The 19,313-nt window shown below is 46.2% G+C and overlaps 1 protein-coding gene across 1 annotated transcript in view; it reads right to left on the bottom strand.

Annotated features, from left to right (window-relative positions):
* Positions 1 to 3,949: 3,949 nt before the first annotated feature.
* The window catches only part of LOC142481407 (TRPM8 channel-associated factor homolog), a gene marked incomplete at its 3' end in the record, with an annotated part of 28,012 nt that continues 12,648 nt past the window's right edge, over positions 3,950 to 19,313 (bottom strand). The window contains exons 3-6 of the mRNA XM_075582848.1: positions 15,124 to 15,178; positions 11,204 to 11,832; positions 4,650 to 5,650; positions 3,950 to 4,028 (exon numbers count right to left, since the gene is read on the bottom strand). Of these exons, the coding sequence (XP_075438963.1) occupies positions 3,950 to 4,028; positions 4,650 to 5,650; positions 11,204 to 11,829 (1,706 nt within the window). The remainder of the gene's footprint in view (positions 4,029 to 4,649; positions 5,651 to 11,203; positions 11,833 to 15,123; positions 15,179 to 19,313) is intronic.

Here is a 19,313-nt window from a genome sequence, read left to right as displayed (position 1 = left end):
GGGGTGTGACACAGCGGTGTGCAGCTTGTATATCAGCCAGTGGGGTGTGACACAGCGGTGTGCAGCCTTGTATATCAGCCAGTGGGGTGTGACACAGCGGTGTGCAGCCTTGTATATCAGCCAGTGGGGTGTGACACAGCGGTGTGCAGCTTGTATATCAGCCAGTGGGGTGTGACACAGCGGTGTGCAGCTTGTATATCAGCCAGTGGGGTGTGACACAGCGGTGTGCAGCTTGTATATCAGCCAGTGGGGTGTGACACAGCGGCGTGCAGCTTGTATATCAGCCAGTGGGGTGTGACACAGCGGTGTGCAGCTTGTATATCAGCCAGTGGGGTGTGACACAGCGGTGTGCAGCTTGTATATCAGCCAGTGGGGTGTGACACAGCGGTGTGCAGCTTGTATATCAGCCAGTGGGTGTGACACAGCGGTGTGCAGCTTGTATATCAGCCAGTGGGGTGTGACACAGTGTGCAGCTTGTATATCAGCCAGTGGGGTGTGACACAGCGGTGTGCAGCTTGTATATCAGCCAGTGGGGTGTGACACAGCGGCGTGCAGCTTGTATATCAGCCAGTGGGGTGTGACACAGCGGTGTGCAGATTGTATATCAGCCAGTGGGGTGTGACACAGCGGTGTGCAGCTTGTATATCAGCCAGTGGGGTGTGACACAGCGGTGTGCAGCTTGTATATCAGCCAGTGGGGTGTGACACGGCGGCGTGCAGATTGTATATCAGCCAGTGGGGTGTGACACGGCGGTGTGCAGCTTGTATATCAGCCAGTGGGGTGTGACACAGCGGCGTGCAGCTTGTATATCAGCCAGTGGGGTGTGACACAGCGGTGTGCAGCTTGTATATCAGCCAGTGGGGTGTGACACAGCGGCGTGCAGCTTGTATATCAGCCAGTGGGGTGTGACACGGCGGCGTGCAGCTTGTATATCAGCCAGTGGGGTGTGACACGGCGGTGTGCAGCTTGTATATCAGCCAGTGGGGTGTGACACAGCGGCGTGCAGCTTGTATATCAGCCAGTGGGGTGTGACACAGCGGTGTGCAGCTTGTATATCAGCCAGTGGGGTGTGACACAGCGGTGTGCAGCTTGTATATCAGCCAGTGGGGTGTGACACAGCGGTGTGCAGCTTGTATATCAGCCAGTGGGGTGTGACACAGCGGTGTGCAGCTTGTATATCAGCCAGTGGGGTGTGACACAGCAGTGTGCAGCTTGTATATCAGCCAGTGGGGTGTGACACAGCGGTGTGCAGCCTGTATATCAGCCAGTGGGGTGTGACACAGCGGTGTGCAGCTTGTATATCAGCCAGTGGGGTGTGACACAGCGGTGTGCAGCCTGTATATCAGCCAGTGGGGTGTGACACAGCGGTGTGCAGCCTGTATATCAGCCAGTGGGGTGTGACACAGCGGTGTGCAGCCTGTATATCAGCCAGTGGGGTGTGACACAGCGGTGTGCAGCTTGTATATCAGAAAGTGGGGTGTGACACAGCGGTGTGCAGCTTGTATATCAGAAAGTGGGGTGTGACACAGCGGTGTGCAGCTTGTATATCAGCCAGTGGGGTGTGACACAGCGGTGTGCAGCTTGTATATCAGCCAGTGGGGTGTGACACAGCGGTGTGCAGCCTGTATATCAGCCAGTGGGGTGTGACACAGCGGCGTGCAGCTTGTATATCAGCCAGTGGGGTGTGACACAGCGGCGTGCAGCTTGTATATCAGCCAGTGGGGTGTGACACAGCGGTGTGCAGCTTGTATATCAGCCAGTGGGGTGTGACACAGCGGTGTGCAGCTTGTATATCAGCCAGTGGGGTGTGACACAGCGGTGTGCAGCTTGTATATCAGCCAGTGGGGTGTGACACAGCGGTGTGCAGCCTGTATATCAGCCAGTGGGGTGTGACACAGCGGTGTGCAGCTTGTATATCAGCCAGTGGGGTGTGACACAGCGGCGTGCAGCATGTATATCAGCCAGTGGGGTGTGACACAGCGGCGTGCAGCATGTATATCAGCCAGTGGGGTGTGACACAGCGGTGTGCAGCTTGTATATCAGCCAGTGGGGTGTGACACAGCGGTGTGCAGCTTGTATATCAGCCAGTGGGGTGTGACACAGCGGCGTGCAGCTTGTATATCAGCCAGTGGGGTGTGACACAGCGGTGTGCAGCCTGTATATCAGCCAGTGGGGTGTGACACAGCGGTGTGCAGCCTGTATATCAGCCAGTGGGGTGTGACACAGCGGTGTGCAGCCTGTATATCAGCCAGTGGGGTGTGACACAGCGGTGTGCAGCTTGTATATCAGCCAGTGGGGTGTGACACAGCGGTGTGCAGCTTGTATATCAGCCAGTGGGGTGTGACACAGCGGTGTGCAGCTTGTATATCAGCCAGTGGGGTGTGACACAGCGGTGTGCAGCTTGTATATCAGCCAGTGGGGTGTGACACAGCGGTGTGCAGCTTGTATATCAGCCAGTGGGGTGTGACACAGCGGTGTGCAGCTTGTATATCAGCCAGTGGGGTGTGACACAGCGGTGTGCAGCCTGTATATCAGCCAGTGGGGTGTGACACAGCGGCGTGCAGCCTGTATATCAGCCAGTGTGGTGTGACACAGCGGCGTGCAGCCTGTATATCAGCCAGTGGGGTGTGACACAGCGGCGTGCAGCCTGTATATCAGCCAGTAGGGTGTGACACAGCGGTGTGCAGCTTGTATATCAGCCAGTGGGGTGTGACACAGCGGTGTGCAGCCTGTATATCAGCCAGTGGGGTGTGACACAGCGGTGTGCAGCCTGTATATCAGCCAGTGGGGTGTGACACAGCGGTGTGCAGCCTGTATATCAGCCAGTGGGGTGTGACACAGCGGCGTGCAGCTTGTATATCAGCCAGTGGGGTGTGACACAGAGGTGTGCAGCTTGTATATCAGCCAGTGGGGTGTGACACAGCGGTGTGCAGCCTGTATATCAGCCAGTGGGGTGTGACACAGCGGTGTGCAGCCTGTATATCAGCCAGTGGGGTGTGACACAGCGGTGTGCAGCCTGTATATCAGCCAGTGGGGTGTGACACAGCGGTGTGCAGCCTGTATATCAGCCAGTGGGGTGTGACACAGCGGCGTGCAGCTTGTATATCAGCCAGTGGGGTGTGACACAGCGGCGTGCAGCTTGTATATCAGCCAGTGGGGTGTGACACAGCGGTGTGCAGCTTGTATATCAGCCAGTGGGGTGTGACACAGCGGTGTGCAGCTTGTATATCAGCCAGTGGGGTGTGACACAGCGGTGTGCAGCTTGTATATCAGCCAGTGGGGTGTGACACAGCGGCGTGCAGCTTGTATATCAGCCAGTGGGGTGTGACACAGCGGCGTGCAGCTTGTATATCAGCCAGTGGGGTGTGACACAGCGGCGTGCAGCTTGTATATCAGCCAGTGGGGTGTGACACAGCGGTGTGCAGCCTGTATATCAGCCAGTGGGGTGTGACACAGCGGTGTGCAGCTTGTATATCAGCCAGTGGGGTGTGACACAGCGGTGTGCAGCCTGTATATCAGCCAGTGGGGTGTGACACAGCGGTGTGCAGCTTGTATATCAGCCAGTGGGGTGTGACACAGCGGCGTGCAGCCTGTATATCAGCCAGTGGGGTGTGACACAGCGGTGTGCAGCTTGTATATCAGCCAGTGGGGTGTGACACAGCGGTGTGCAGCTTGTATATCAGCCAGTGGGGTGTGACACAGCGGTGTGCAGCTTGTATATCAGCCAGTGGGGTGTGACACAGCGGTGTGCAGCCTGTATATCAGCCAGTGGGGTGTGACACAGCGGTGTGCAGCTTGTATATCAGCCAGTGGGGTGTGACACAGCGGTGTGCAGCTTGTATATCAGCCAGTGGGGTGTGACACAGCGGCGTGCAGCCTGTATATCAGCCAGTGGGGTGTGACACAGCGGGGCCAGGGGAGTGCACCGGTGCATTGAAAGAGGACTTACCGTGAGAAGATTTGCATATCCAGACGGTTACGGTCAGCATATTGTTTCTCGCTGTCATGGAAGCTCCGGGCAGTGTGTCCTAGTGCCCATGTGGGGGCACACACACCACACGTCATGGGGTTTAGCAAACACACCCCTTAAAGGAGACTATACAGCTATTATTGTTCCTATACACCCTTAAGGAGAACCTATTGTTATTTTTCAAGCATTACTGCAGGGTTCATTAAAGAAGAGCACCCACTTGGGATTATTTCCCTTATATCTGACTGGAATGGCAGATACAATAGATTTGTTTAAAAAAAGGTTGGACACCTTGTTAGAAAGGAAAGGTATACAGGGATACACCAAATAAGTATACATGGGAAGGGCGTTGATCCAGGGATTAATCCGATTGCCAATTCTTGGAGACGGAAGGAATTTATTTTTCCCCTTATGAGATATCATTGGATGATATGACACTGGGGTTTTCTGTTTGCCTTCCTCTGGATCAATAAGTAAGTATAGATATAGGATAAAGTATCTGTTGTCTAAATTTAGCATAGGTTGAACTTGATGGACGTACGTCTTTTTTACAACCTCATCTACTATGTAACTGTGTAACTATGAAATTCCTGGTTGCAAATTGGAAACACAAGTCGACTGAACTCAAGTAAAAATGCGAGAAAAATACTAATTTATAGTAGAGAGTTAATTTTCCTACCTTTGTTGTCACCATCGAGCAGAATGTTTTCAATAAGACTGCCTGGGCTCACAGGAAATGGCTCCACACCTGCCACTTTACACGCCTCTGAATCAGCGTATTTCTCATACAGAAGTGAGCGCAGGTGCACTAAGCACGCTTCTTTGGTGTAATTCTTGATAGGGTTCTCTTTGCTGGGTTCTGGAATGGTATATTTGCTAAATAACTGCAGACAGGTCTCCTGGACAGCTGAACAGGGCAGGGAATGTTCAAATGAGATTTTTGAAAAATGGGAAAAATCTTTCATCATCCTGTGAATCCAGGGGATCAATGTCTCACTTGGAGCCTCATTTTTAATTAGGTGTTGTTGGAGCTGTGAGAACGTTTTACGAAAATGGTAAGATGCAGAGATCTCTTTGGGGTTCAGAGCATTATAGGAATCCGGTATGCTGCAATAGGATCCCAATATGCTGATTCCCATTCTGTTAAGCATCTTGTTACCGGGGTAATCAGCCATAGCTTCTTTGTCCTGATTTACGGAAGACCAATACCAAGCTTGTCCAGCAACAAGCAACCCACCACCTTCTGCAACAAACTCTAGTATCTTCTCGACGTCTTGTTCATGGTAAGAATCACAGCAAAAAACACTGAGTGATGGGGTCAGGTCAGTCAGTTTGAATTTCATGTCCAGATTCTCTGACAAAAGAAGGTTATAAAACGCAAGCAACGTTTTCGTAAGACCAATATCTCCCTTTCTTCCAGCATCCAACCAAGACAAGGCATTGCGGGTGAAATGTTTCAAATTAGGGACTGTGAGCATTTGCTCATGGGTCATCACCACCACACGCCCCCTGCCGTAGAGAGCGGCAGCCATAGGTGCCTGTAATTTATCACCTTGAGTAAGTGAGAAGGCATTGCCACCATGAACAAGAAGTTCAGATGCAGTGCCAGACAATTTTAGGCGAAATTTTGAAATGTCATTCAGGAGAGACTCAATATGTGGTAGAAAATTTATCTCATTCCTGAAAATAACCAAAAAGAGTCTTCTAAATCATATACATTAATAACAGTGTATATATAATCTCTGATTGGCACATTATCATACTTCATTCTCTGAAACTTGACACACCTGACATGCTTAATTAACATCATTGCAAAACTACAGTAAGGCTTGTGATAAGGGCTAACCTTCCGATGCAGTAGGGACATACTGAACACTGACTATGTCTTATATACCTAATGTTGAACATTTGATTCTGCTGTCTTCTAACTGTGAATAGTTCCTTGTGCCCATACAATGATTTATTCCTTTATTCCTTTGCTCCTTTCTGTGTTTGCACTCACTTTTTGTGCTGGGAGGTTGCTGTACTGTATGCATTCATATTACATTTAGTAAAGATGTTTTTTAATATCTGTAAACTCGTTTGCAATTACTGCACCATTGTATTTCCTGTTCTATATATCACCTGCACCGTGCAAATGTCATCATTAACGTCCTAGAACTTCTTGACAACCTGTCCACAATCATTATTTCCTGTTAGGGCGCTACTTTCTGGGTTCTGATTTGGTAACCCCTTCTCTGTGCATTGTTCATAGAAATATCCTAAATCATGGAGACACAATATGGTGAGCGCAAAAACAAAGAAATGGGAAAAAACGGAATTAGTACAAATACATGGTGTGGCTTAAAGCAATATAGTACAATTTGAATGTGAGTGGAAGGGATAGTGATCAATAATCTGAAAACCACGAAAACCACATAAAATCAGGTTCTGAGAACCTGACAAAGCTTACAAGCGAAACGCGTAGTTCTGAGGAGGATTTTGGACACAGTGAGCCACCGTAGGCGGACAAAGCAGCCGTTCGTTGCCAGACCCTCTGGACACGGAAGTCAGGATACACGCCGAACGGGTCGCGGAGGAAAACTGTTGTGAGTTCATCAGTGCAGCAGTATTTCTAAGATTGCTCATTTTCTTTCATTTCGTGCATTTTTTTGTTATCTTATTTTGAATAAAACCACTTTGTTTTTACTTCTCTGGCATATTATGTGCACGAGTGACACCAGAAGATTCGGTTCCAATCGTCAGGCAGTGAGGATTGGATTTTCTCAGGGGGCCCCCCACTCACATATGGCCATGTGAGTGTAACTTTTATCAGCATTACCACTGTCACTTACTAGTGGCATACACCCATTGCCATCTCCTTCCATCTTTCTTTGGGATTACCTCTACAATCAGTGACCTCACAAGTGACCTTCCAGGCGAGGCTGAGTACTGGGTGATGGGCAGGCAGTCACACAAGGCCGTGTGAGTGGTTTTATGATTATTGATCACTATCCCTTCCACTCACATTCAAATTGTACTATATGGCTCTATGCCACACCATGTATTTGTACCAATTGCGTTTTTTTCCCATTTCTTTGTTTTTGCGCTCACCATATTGTGTCTCCATACTGTGTGAGGATCCTGGGAGATCCTCTCTCGGCTGAGCAGCAGCAAGGAATTTTATTTGTTATTTATTTTATTTTATTTTATTAGACATCTATTTCAGGTTTTCCCTAAGATTTAGGGACTATTTAAATTATTTTATAAGGAGCGCCCCAGTTTTTCTTTGTATCAATATCCTAAATCATGTATGCAATACTTTGACTTAACTCCTTCACTGGATTAGAAGTCAGTAATAAATATTTACATGTTTTAGTCACAACTTTCCAAACATTGAAAACAGTTCAACTATCTGCCTTTCAATATTTTTATAATGCCATTATTAAAGGCAATAAATAACTTAATCACTACTGAACTGTACTAATAGTTACACACCCATACTTGCAATCATCCTCCTTTCATTTTCTTGTTTAACCCTAACCAGTTTTTGTTTAATTTTTAAGGTCACTTGATAACTTCCTAATGTAAAGTATCCGGCCGCTGCTCCTCCTCTTACCGTGCCCCTCACAACAGGAACAGTCTACCAGAGACTCTCAAAGTCGCCAGCGGTCTAAGTTCTTTCAAAACTTCAGCTGTCTCACATTTTAATCTGAACTGTAACTGTTACATACGCCTATAACATATATTATCTGTAACTGTTACATACGCCTATAATATATATTACCTGTAACTGTTACATACGCCTATAACATATATTATCTGTAACTGTTACATACGCCTATAATATATATTATCTGTAACTGTTACATACGCCTATAATATATATTATCTGTAACTGTTACATACGCCTATAATATATATTATCTGTAACTGTTACATACGCCTATAATATATATTATCTGTAACTGTTACATACGCCTATAACATATATTATCTGTAACTGTTACATACGCCTATAATATATATTACCTGTAACTGTTACATACGCCTATAACATATATTATCTGTAACTGTTACATACGCCTATAATATATATTATCTGTAACTGTTACATACGCCTATAATATATATTATCTGTAACTGTTACATACGCCTATAACATATATTATCTGTAACTGTTACATACGCCTATAATATATATTATCTGTAACTGTTACATACGCCTATAACATATATTATCTGTAACTGTTACATACGCCTATAATATATATTACCTGTAACTGTTACATACGCCTATAACATATATTATCTGTAACTGTTACATACGCCTATAATATATATTACCTGTAACTGTTACATACGCCTATAATATATATTATCTGTAACTGTTACATACGCCTATAATATATATTACCTGTAACTGTTACATACGCCTATAATATATATTACCTGTAACTGTTACATACGCCTATAATATATATTATCTGTAACTGTTACATACGCCTATAATATATATTATCTGTAACTGTTACATACGCCTATAATATATATTATCTGTAACTGTTACATACGCCTATAATATATATTATCTGTAACTGTTACATACGCCTATAATATATATTATCTGTAACTGTTACATACGCCTATAATATATATTATCTGTAACTGTTACATACGCCTATAACATATATTATCTGTAACTGTTACATACGCCTATAATATATATTACCTGTAACTGTTACATACGCCTATAACATATATTATCTGTAACTGTTACATACGCCTATAATATATATTATCTGTAACTGTTACATACGCCTATAATATATATTACCTGTAACTGTTACATACGCCTATAATATATATTATCTGTAACTGTTACATACGCCTATAATATATATTATCTGTAACTGTTACATACGCCTATAATATATATTATCTGTAACTGTTACATACGCCTATAATATATATTATCTGTAACTGTTACATACGCCTATAATATATATTACCTGTAACTGTTACATACGCCTATAACATATATTATCTGTAACTGTTACATACGCCTATAATATATATTATCTGTAACTGTTGCATACGCCTATAATATATATTATCTGTAACTGTTACATACGCCTATAACATATATTATCTGTAACTGTTACATACGCCTATAACATATATTATCTGTAACTGTTACATACGCCTATAACATATATTATCTGTAACTGTTACATACGCCTATAATATATATTATCTGTAACTGTTACATACGCCTATAATATATATTACCTGTAACTGTTACATACGCCTATAACATGTATTATCTGTAACTGTGCATGCGCCTATAATATATATTATCTGTAACTGTTACATACGCCTATAACATATATTATCTGTAACTGTTACATACGCCTATAACATATATTATCTGTAACTGTTACATACGCCTATAACATATATTATCTGTAACTGTTACATACGCCTATAATATATATTATCTGTAACTGTTACATACGCCTATAATATATATTACCTGTAACTGTTACATACGCCTATAACATGTATTATCTGTAACTGTGCATGCGCCTATAATATATATTATCTGTAACTGTTACATACGCCTATAACATATATTATCTGTAACTGTTACATACGCCTATAACATATATTATCTGTAACTGTTACATACGCCTATAACATATATTATCTGTAACTGTTTCATACGCCTATAACATATATTATCTGTAACTGTTTCATATGCCCATAACATATATTATCTGTAACTGTTACATACGCCTATAATATATATTATCTGTAACTGTTACATACGCCTATAATATATATTATCTGTAACTGTTACATACGCCTATAATATATATTATCTGTAACTGTTACATACGCCTATAATATATATTATCTGTAACTGTTACATACGCCTATAATATATATTACCTGTAACTGTTACATACGCCTATAACATATATTATCTGTAACTGTTACATACGCCTATAACATATATTATCTGTAACTGTTACATACGCCTATAACATATATTATCTGTAACTGTGCATGCAATGTCTTGTATATAATGTAACCATGTGTTGTTCTCATGACTGTACCCAGGACATACTTGAAAACAAGAGGTAACTCTAAAGTGTCGGGTATTACAGGAATATACTATAGGTAAGCCACATTTACACCCAGATCCACAGAGGTCCGTTATTGACTTAATGAGGCATTAACCTAAGTTAAGTGCTAACGGATATCTTCTAAGCTCATTAACACAGTGTTAAGTGATGTTTTCAGCCATAATTGGCTTGGCGTTACTATAACGGATATTAGTGCTAATAATATACAAATGGAGTGTTCCCCCTAACAACGCATTTCCACAAAGTTCCGTTATTTATTTAACAATGGGCTAACTGAAGTTATCCTCCAGTGCTGATGGGTATCTTCACAGACCCATAATGCAGCGTTTAGTGACGTTTTTCTTAAGACGGGGCATTGCATTAACTGTAACGTGGACGTTGGTGCTAATGACATGCAAAAGAGTTGTTACCTCTAACAACACATTCACAGAGTTGCATTATAGTTAATGCAGGAATTTAACATGAGGTTTGGCCATACCTAATGGTCGCGTTACCCTCATCCAGAAGTATGAGAGAGACACCTGTGTACAAAAAGGAGCACAGCTGAGATACCTGGGAGATATGCTAATGTGGCCATGCAAACTATATATTTAAATTACTAAAATTAGCATAGCACACAGGTATCTCAGTTGCTCTCCTTTTTGTACACAGACAGGTGTGTGTGCGTGCGTCCGTGTGTGCGTGTGCGTCCGTGTGTGCGTGTGTGTGTGCGTGTGTGTTGTGTGGTAGTTTAATAGAGAAGAAGCTCTCTCTTTATCTCTTTATTGACTGTTCATAACAAGACATTATCTGCCCGGAGATAACAAAGCTCTGTGGATCTGGACCTTATTTTTTATTAACCAATACTGATTTGCAACTGCTGTCCCAGTCAAATGAATTGATCCCAAGGGTTCGAGTAGGCATCCATGGAGTAACTGCAACATTATTTGGGTTTTTGTTAGCATGAAAGATGCATTGGAACGCAAAATAATAATATTACAGCTACCAAAGTGTCATTTAAAATGACCAAAGAGCACGATTTTATGATTGCAGAACGCCATTCTATAGATGACAATTTTATAACACTATATATGAAAGTCAAAATTATCAAGGAAATACTCACACTGCCATAAATGGGGATATTGGGATTTCTTTTAAAAATGGGAAGACGCCAGTCTGAGAAAAACTTGCGGAGAAGTGAATCCCAGTGACTCCTGCCACCTTATTTCCAGGATAGGAGGAGAAAACATCTTGATTATTCTTGGATGACCAGGACCTTGTCTGACCTGCGATAAGAAGACCTCCACCACCCTTAATAAATGAAATAAGCTCAACTGATTGGGAATCCTCATCAGCATTCCTGCAGTAAACTTCACATGTGTTGGAGAAGCTTGTTTGTAGTTGCACTTTGTGGCCTTTGCTAGTGAAGAACTCGGCCAGAGAAGCAAACATTGATTGCACCCCAACCTGGGAGACTGTGGATGGTTTCAACCAGTTCACAGCATTTTGGAGAAATGGGAAGAATGTGGGGGTAGTGAGGCATTCTTCATTGGGGAGGACAACAATTTTTCCCCTCCCATACTGTGAGGCAGCAATCAGGACTTCTCCAGCAGTGTTTACAAGCAGTGGGAATGCTTTGTCAGCGGTCAGCTGCAGGATACAGGGTATTACATGGCTGAAATCCAAAGCTTCGACACCAGCCACTAGAGAGGTGTAAGCTGTTTGAGCGCTGAGGGTCTTCTCTCCCATTATCTGCAACACAAAGTAACAATCATTACTCATGCTTTTCTCTCTCATTTTCTTAATTTTCCTCTCTCCCAATCTCTCTCGCCCCCTCTCTCTTGTTCCCTTTTTTTTTCACTATCTCTGTCATTCCTGCCACTCTATCTCTCGTTCCCATCTCTCTCATTCCCCACTCTCTCACGTTACCATACTCTCTCACCCCCTCTCTCTTTCTCTTGTTCCCCCCTCCCTCTCTCTTTCTCTCTCTCTCTCGTTATCCCCTTTCCTCTCTCTCCTCCCACTCTAACACTCTCTCTCCCCCTCTCTTTCTCCCTCTCTCTTGTTCTAGCTTTCTCTTCCCCCTCTTTATCTCTATCGTTCCCCATTCTCTCATTGCTTTTTTATCTTGTTCCCCCATTTTCATCTTGTTCCCCCCTTCCCTATCTCTTCCCAAAGACTCTCCCTCTCGCTCCCCCCTCTTTCACATTCAACCAATTTCTCTCTTGTTCCCCCCACTCTCTCATCCCCTCTCTTTCATTCCCACATCTGTCTCATTTTCCACCTGTAACAGGGGAGTTATCCCTGTTCAGGTAATGTGCCTCTAATCCAGCAGTGTGGTGGTTAACTGCTGGTAGTCAATTAACAAACACCACCTGCCTGATTAGATTGCTTAGAAAAGCCTGTCTTTTGAGACAGGAAGAGAGACTCCTTAGCTCACACCTGAGCTGAACTAGGAGACAGAGGAGAGATTCCTTAGTCCACAACTGGGCTGAACCAAGGAAGGACAGATGTCTTGAGCGACAAGCTGACCATAAGACAAAGGGGACAAGATTCTAAACTTGGAGCCTGACATTTCCTGTGCACACAAGGGTGCGGTTCCAAGAGAGCAGAGAAGCTTCCCCTACAGCAGCCCAGCTAACAGATAAGACTTTTTCGTATAAGACTATTATCTATGTCTGTGTATTGATAAATGTCTCCATGATTTGGGGCTGGTAAATAGCTTAGCTAACCAACCCAGTCAGAGAGGGCTGAGCTACATGTGTAGATAGTCTCCAAAGCAGAGATAGGGTTTTTGTTTGGCTTATTCTCTTATGTTGATTTTTGCTGTGTTTAAAGCGACAGGCATAATAAAGCCTTGTTTTAATTTCACCGTAAAACAGTCTCCATTGTGTACCTCTGCACATGTCCTCCTACACAACCTTTCCCTTGTTCCCCCATTATCTTTATCTATATCCCCCACTTTCCCATCTCCCACCCACTCTCATTCCCACATCTATCGCTCATTCCCCCCTTCTCTCAGTCTCTCAAAAGTCTCTACACTCTCTCGCCCCCCTTATCTCTCTCCATCCTCTCTCTTCCATCACTCTCCCCTCTCTATCTTTCTCTCCCCCACTCTCCCATATCTCTCCTTACCCCTCTCTTTCCCCCATCCTCTATCTCTCCTCTCTCTCGCTCCTTCCTTGCTCTGCCTCTCAATCCCCCTCTCTCTATTCACCCCTCTCTTGTATTTCCCCCTTTTCTCTCATTTCCCATCTCTCTTTCTCATTCCCTCCTTTTCTCTCTCATTAACCTTCTCTTTTTCTTTTGTTCTCTCTATACCCCTCTCTCTTAATCTCCCCCCTCTCTCCTTCCCTCATCTCTCCCTCTCTCTCTTTACCCCACCCCTATCTCTCCCCTCTCTCTCATCCCCATCTACTGTAGTGCCGACGAGTATTCTAAAACAAATCTGGGGCAATCACCAACAAGACCCAGGGACATGCTGGGTACATGTCGGGTACATGCTGGGTACACGCCGGGTACATGCTGGGTACATGCTGCAACATTTCAGTGACATTTCTGCAGACAGACTAATGGCCCATCGGATTAGCAGCGGGGGTCCCTGGCAGTCCCATTCAAACTGAATGGGACTGCCAGGGACCCCTGCTGTGTTAATCCGATGGGCCATTAGTCTGTCTGCAGAAATGTCACTGTAATGTTGAAGCATGTACCCAGCCTGTACCCAGCCTGTACCCAGCAGGTACCCAGCAGGTACCCAGCAGGTACCCAGCCTGTACCCAGCCTGTACCCAGCCTGTACCCAGCCTGTACCCAGCCTGTACCCAGCCTGTACCCAGCCTGTACCCAGCAGGTACCCAACATGTACCCAGCCTGTACCCAGCCTGTACCCATCATGTACCCATCATGTACCCAGCCTGTACCCATAATGTACCCAGCATGTACCCAGCATGTACCTGGTGATAGCCCCAGATTTTCCAAGGCAAGTTTTAGATACTCCTCGGTGCACCTGTATCTCTTGTTCCCCCCCCCCTTTCTCTCATCTCTCCCTCTTGTTCCCCCTGTGGTTCCTCCCTCACTCAATCCCCCTTTCTCAAGCCACCTCTCTCCTCTCTGTCTCTCATTTCCTCCATCTCTCTTCCTTTCCCCCCCATGTTCTCTCTTTCACTAGCTCCCCCCTCTCTCTCTATCATCCCATCTCTCTCGCACCCCTCTCTCTGCCACTTTCCTTCTCTCTCCCCCAAGGTCTCCCTCTGCCCCTCTTTCCCCCTCTATCTCTCCCTTCCCTCTCTCTATCTGTCATCTCTCTCTCATAACCCTCTCTCTTTCTCTCTTCTTCCCCCTTCTCTCTCATCACCTCCTCTGGTTCCCCCTCTCTCTTCCATCCCCTCTCTCATTCACCCCTCTCTTTCTCCCACCCATTCCCTCTCCCTCCCTCTCTCATTCACCCCTCTCTTACTCCCACCCATTCCCTCTCCCTCCCTCTCTCATTCACCTCTCTCTTTCTCCCACCCATTCCCTCTCCCTCCCTCTCTCATTCACCCCTCTCTTTCTCCCACCCATTCCCTCTCCCTCCCTCTCTCATTCACCCTCTCTCTTTCTAATTTACTCCTTCTTTCTCGTTCCACCTTTATCTAGATCCATCCCTCTTGCCCCCTCTATCATTTCTCTATTCTTTCTGACACTCTCTCCCTCTCTTTTTCCCTCCTTCCATCTCTCCCACTCTCTCTCTCCCTCTACCCCTCTCTCTCCCTCTACCCCTCTATCTATCTCCCCCTCTCATCTCTCTCTCTCTTTCCTCTCTCTCCCAACCTATCTCTCTCACTTTTAACTATCATCCCCTCTCTCTCTTGTTCCCCCCTTCTCTCTCATCATCCCTCTAGTTCCCCCTCTATCATCCCCCCTCTCTAATTCCACCCCTCTCTCGCTCGTGCCCCCCCTCTCTCTCATTCATCCCTCTCTTCCTCTCACCCCTTCCCTCTCTCTTCTCTCTTTCTCCTCTCCCTCCCTCTCTCATTCAGGGGAATTACAGACCTGTAAGCCTTACCTCAATAGTTGGGAAGCTACTTGAAGGTTTAATACGGGATAATATTCAGAAATACCTAATGGAAAACAAAATTATTAGTAATAGTCAGCATGGATTTATGAAGGATAGATCTTGCCAAACTAACCTTATTTGTTTCTTTGAGGAGGTAAGTGGGAATTTAGACCAGGGTAATGCAGTTGATGTGGTCTACTTAGATTTTGCAAAGGCTTTTGATACGGTTTCACACAAGAGGTTGGTGAACAAAATAAAGAAAGTTGGACTCAGTAATAATGTATGCACCTGGATTGAAAACTGGTTAAAGGACAGACAACAGAGGGTTGTCATAAATGGAACTTTTTCAGGTTGGGATAAAGTCATGAGTGGAATATCTCAGGGATCGGTACTGGGACCCCTGCTTTTTCCCTTATGTCACGGGAGACCAGGTACTTTTTACACCATTTATATATTACCGGGATCATTCATTAGGCAGAACAAGATAGTAACAACAAATTGCGTTTATTTTGGAAAACCCATGTGCAACAAGAAGAAATACACAAGGAACCGTTAAAAATACACTTACTGGGATGCGCATGCGCGGCTGGTTGGTGATGGTTGCATAGACACACAGCTCCTCCAACCGCCGGCACAATAAAGAAAATAATCAATATCAAAACCAGCAATTTTGGAAAAAAAAACAGAGCGACAGCCGTCGAAACCCTCCCCAGTCAAGCTAATAAGCCCCAAAAAAGGATGGCTGCAACGAGACAGAAGACCCGACGCAAGTCAGATGTCAGGGCCTACTTTACTGGCCAAAGCAAGGCAGGGGCTGCGGAGATGTCAGCGGTCTCTGATTCAGATTCAGCCCAAGATGCGGAGGGCTCAAGAGCGGCAGCAGAGCAAACAAAAGTTATTAAAAAAGAAATCTCACGCTTGTTAATTGATCTTAAATCTTTCTTCAGAGGAGAGGTGGAGGGGCTCAGACACGACCTTGTACAAATAGGGACAAGGACCAACGAACTGGAGGAGCGCATGGAAGCTAGCTCCAACACCCACAAAGAGACAAACTCCCGGGTGCAGGCGCTGGAGCAGAGAGTGGCAGAGCTAGAAGCCAGACAAGAGGACGGGGAGAATAGAGATAGAAGAAACAATCTAAGAGTCCGGGGGATCCCAGAAGAAATCCTGGACCCAGAAGCTCTACTATCCCGGTGGATGGCCTCAATACTACCAGGCAGTCCGGCTTCAGACTTTAGAATGGACAGATGCCATAGGGCCTTACGATCCAGACCCGTGCCCTCTAACCCCCCTAGGGACGTGATCCTCCGGCTCCACTACTTCTCCGTCAAAGAAGAGGTGAGCAGAATCGCCCGTGCAACCCCGCATATTACCTTCGAGGGGATTACCCTCCTGATCTTCCAGGATCTGTCCCCCCTAACGTTGGCCAGACGGAGAGCGGTAGGGCAAATTACCAAGGCTCTAAGGGACAGTGAGGTGAGATATCGATGGGCATTTCCATTCGCCCTAGTAGCCATCAAAAACGGCAGACCGCAGGTGCTCAAGCACCCCTCAGAAGGGGCAGCCTTCCTAAAAAAACTGGGGGTGCGGGGGTCACAGGACAATGGTGCGGAGGGAGCCCAGCAGGGGAAGAGGACGGACTCCCCGCCAGGGAAGCAGGGTCCCTCACCCATGACGGAGAGGAGACTGAGCAAGGAAGGGGGAAGCGGGAAAAGCCCATAAATGCGGGACAGAATAAGGTTCGTGAGCTGCAGTTGCGCCCGTTGCGCAGTTTAAACACACCCTGACACACAGGATAAGGCAGAAATTCCCCCTACCTATTCCAAGGCTCTGGAGTCGTTCCGCTGCCGCAGATGGATGCCCTAAGCAGATGGCCATAGCACGCGGGTCCCCAAAATGGCGGCTATTTACCTATCGGGGAGGAAGGAGGACAGAAGGGCGCGAGATCTCCCATGGCGGCAGAGGTTTCGGCGGGAAGGTCTGCTCTGCCGGCTGGACCCGCCCGGGGAACCTCCCCCGATCCAGCCCTCTCGTCTGGGCAGCCCACCTCTGAATGAGCACAGCACGCCCACACCGGTGACGTCGCGGGACCCGATCTCGCGAGAGTTGGAGGGGAGGCGCGGCTAAAAGACCCGGCGGACGGCGAGATGACGTCAGGGGAGTGGCGACATTGAGGAAGTGAAGCGGTCTCCTCTGGCGGGGGCACGCGAGCTCCACCGCCAGGGAAGCGATCGCGGGGCATAATGAACTCCTCAGGAAGGACTCGGGATAGCGGTGCAGAAGGAGGCTGCCTGGCTGCTCGGGGGGGGGTAACTCTGGACAGAGGGGGGGGAGCAGGGAGGGGGGGGGGAGGTGAAGGCCCCCGCAAGTGCCGGGAGGCAAATGGGGTAGTATGGCAAATACATGTATAGTTGGTCAATCTATAGTATACTATAGTAGTACGGCATAGTATACACAGTATATATAGTATATAGGGAAAAGGGGACAAGAGAGAGGATAGAGGGTTACAGGAGCGATGTAAGCAGGGGGCTCAAGTTAGGGATAATAGGTATGCGGCGGCGAGTGGTTAAGTATGTCCCCAGAGGGAGGGGGAAAGGGAGGGGGTGCCCGAGCCAGGGAGCAGTGGGGAGTAGTTAAGGAGAAGATGAAGTAGTTAGCGGTAGTAAGGGCAGGAGTAGCACAGGGTGTGTAGTTGTAGTTTTAGTTTCGGATAAGAAATAAGAGCTCATGAGTAGAGCTCAAGGTAGTTAAAAGGTTAAGTAGAGGTTAATAAGAGTTAAAAAAAATGGATAGAAGTGACGCTAGTTGCTAGGTTTTGAAACGCACAGAGTGGCCGGCGGGGGGGAGTGCAGCCACCGCTCTGCCTGCAGGCATGTGCGTCTTCGCCAGGAGGGGGGTCATGTCCCACCTACCTGGCATTGACCCGGTGATCTGTGGCGGGATATGGAAGCCACGGAGATGGACCAGGGGGGAGGGGGGTCCAGGGAGAAAATATCTCCACCGGGCATTGAACCCGAGGTCTCTTAGGACCAATACGGTTCTCATGATGTTTATATGTGTTATATGTTTGTATTCCTCCCTCATGTTATCTCCCTTTCCCTCCCCAGTCCCAAATGGCAGTGGGTTGAATAGGCGCTTCTGGAGTCTGCACTACAAAGTCCACGTACAGAACTTGTCCAGGGTCTGGGGTAAGATCAGATCGGCTTACATATTAGGTCCACACAGATACTGCTGCATAAAATGGAGGTAATTTTTATCTCGCAAAACGCCAAAGGGCTCAACAGTCCACACAAGCGAAGAGTCGCTTTCACTGAGTTTAAGAGGAGACGGGCTGATGTGGTCTTCCTCCAGGAGACTCACTTCAGCTCGCGTAATAATCCGAAATTCCTCGATTCTAACTTTCGAAAGTTTTTCCTAGCATCAGTTGCGGAGAAAAAGAAATGTGTAGCTATCCTGTTTCAAAATCACACCCCCTTCCAGGTTGAAAAGGTTAAAAGGGACCCGAAGGGAAGGTACCTAGTACTGATCGGGCTCCTTAAGCAGGTCAGAATGACCTTAGCGTGTACACTGGCGACACACTTTATTCGAGCTCGGCTAGTCCCACGAATTCGGGTATACCCGGGTGTATTGAGGTTTGTGACTGTTTTCTGCCCGAGTGCATTGAGGTATTTTCCAGGCAGGGATTGAAGCATTTTATTCCCGCTGGCTGCAATACTGCACAGTATATATATATATACTGCATTACAATTCATGAATTTATGCCATCTGGTAGACACGCAAAGCATTGCAGCCTATTAAATCCTAATCATTATCATTTAACAGATCAGCCGCCCGTCAGCCAGGCATGAACCCAGGCTGGGAAGGCAAACGCAACGGGGCTTGTCAGAGGTGAGGAGCGGCGCATTCCAGGTATCTGCCAGGTACATACTGGGTATTTGCTCGAATAAAGTGTGTCGGTGCAATATATATGCGCCAAATGAAGGTCAACCAGACTTTTACAACACATTTTTTCAGAAGCTTCAGTTATGGGCTGAGGGACAAATAATCCTGGGTGGCGACTTTAACACAGTCATGAATGCAAATGTAGATAGGTCCACGTCCCAGAAAAACAATAAGAGAAGGGAATATCTCATTACTGAAAGGCCTCAAACAGATTAGCCTGGTGGACGTATGGAGAGAGCAGCACCAGGGAGACCAGG

Source organism: Ascaphus truei, unplaced genomic scaffold, assembly GCF_040206685.1.
Source record: "Ascaphus truei isolate aAscTru1 unplaced genomic scaffold, aAscTru1.hap1 HAP1_SCAFFOLD_2610, whole genome shotgun sequence".
Classification (NCBI taxonomy): Eukaryota; Metazoa; Chordata; class Amphibia; order Anura; family Ascaphidae; genus Ascaphus; species Ascaphus truei.
Note: the sequence above shows the minus strand (reverse complement) of the source record. Positions and strands in the feature narration are given on the sequence as shown.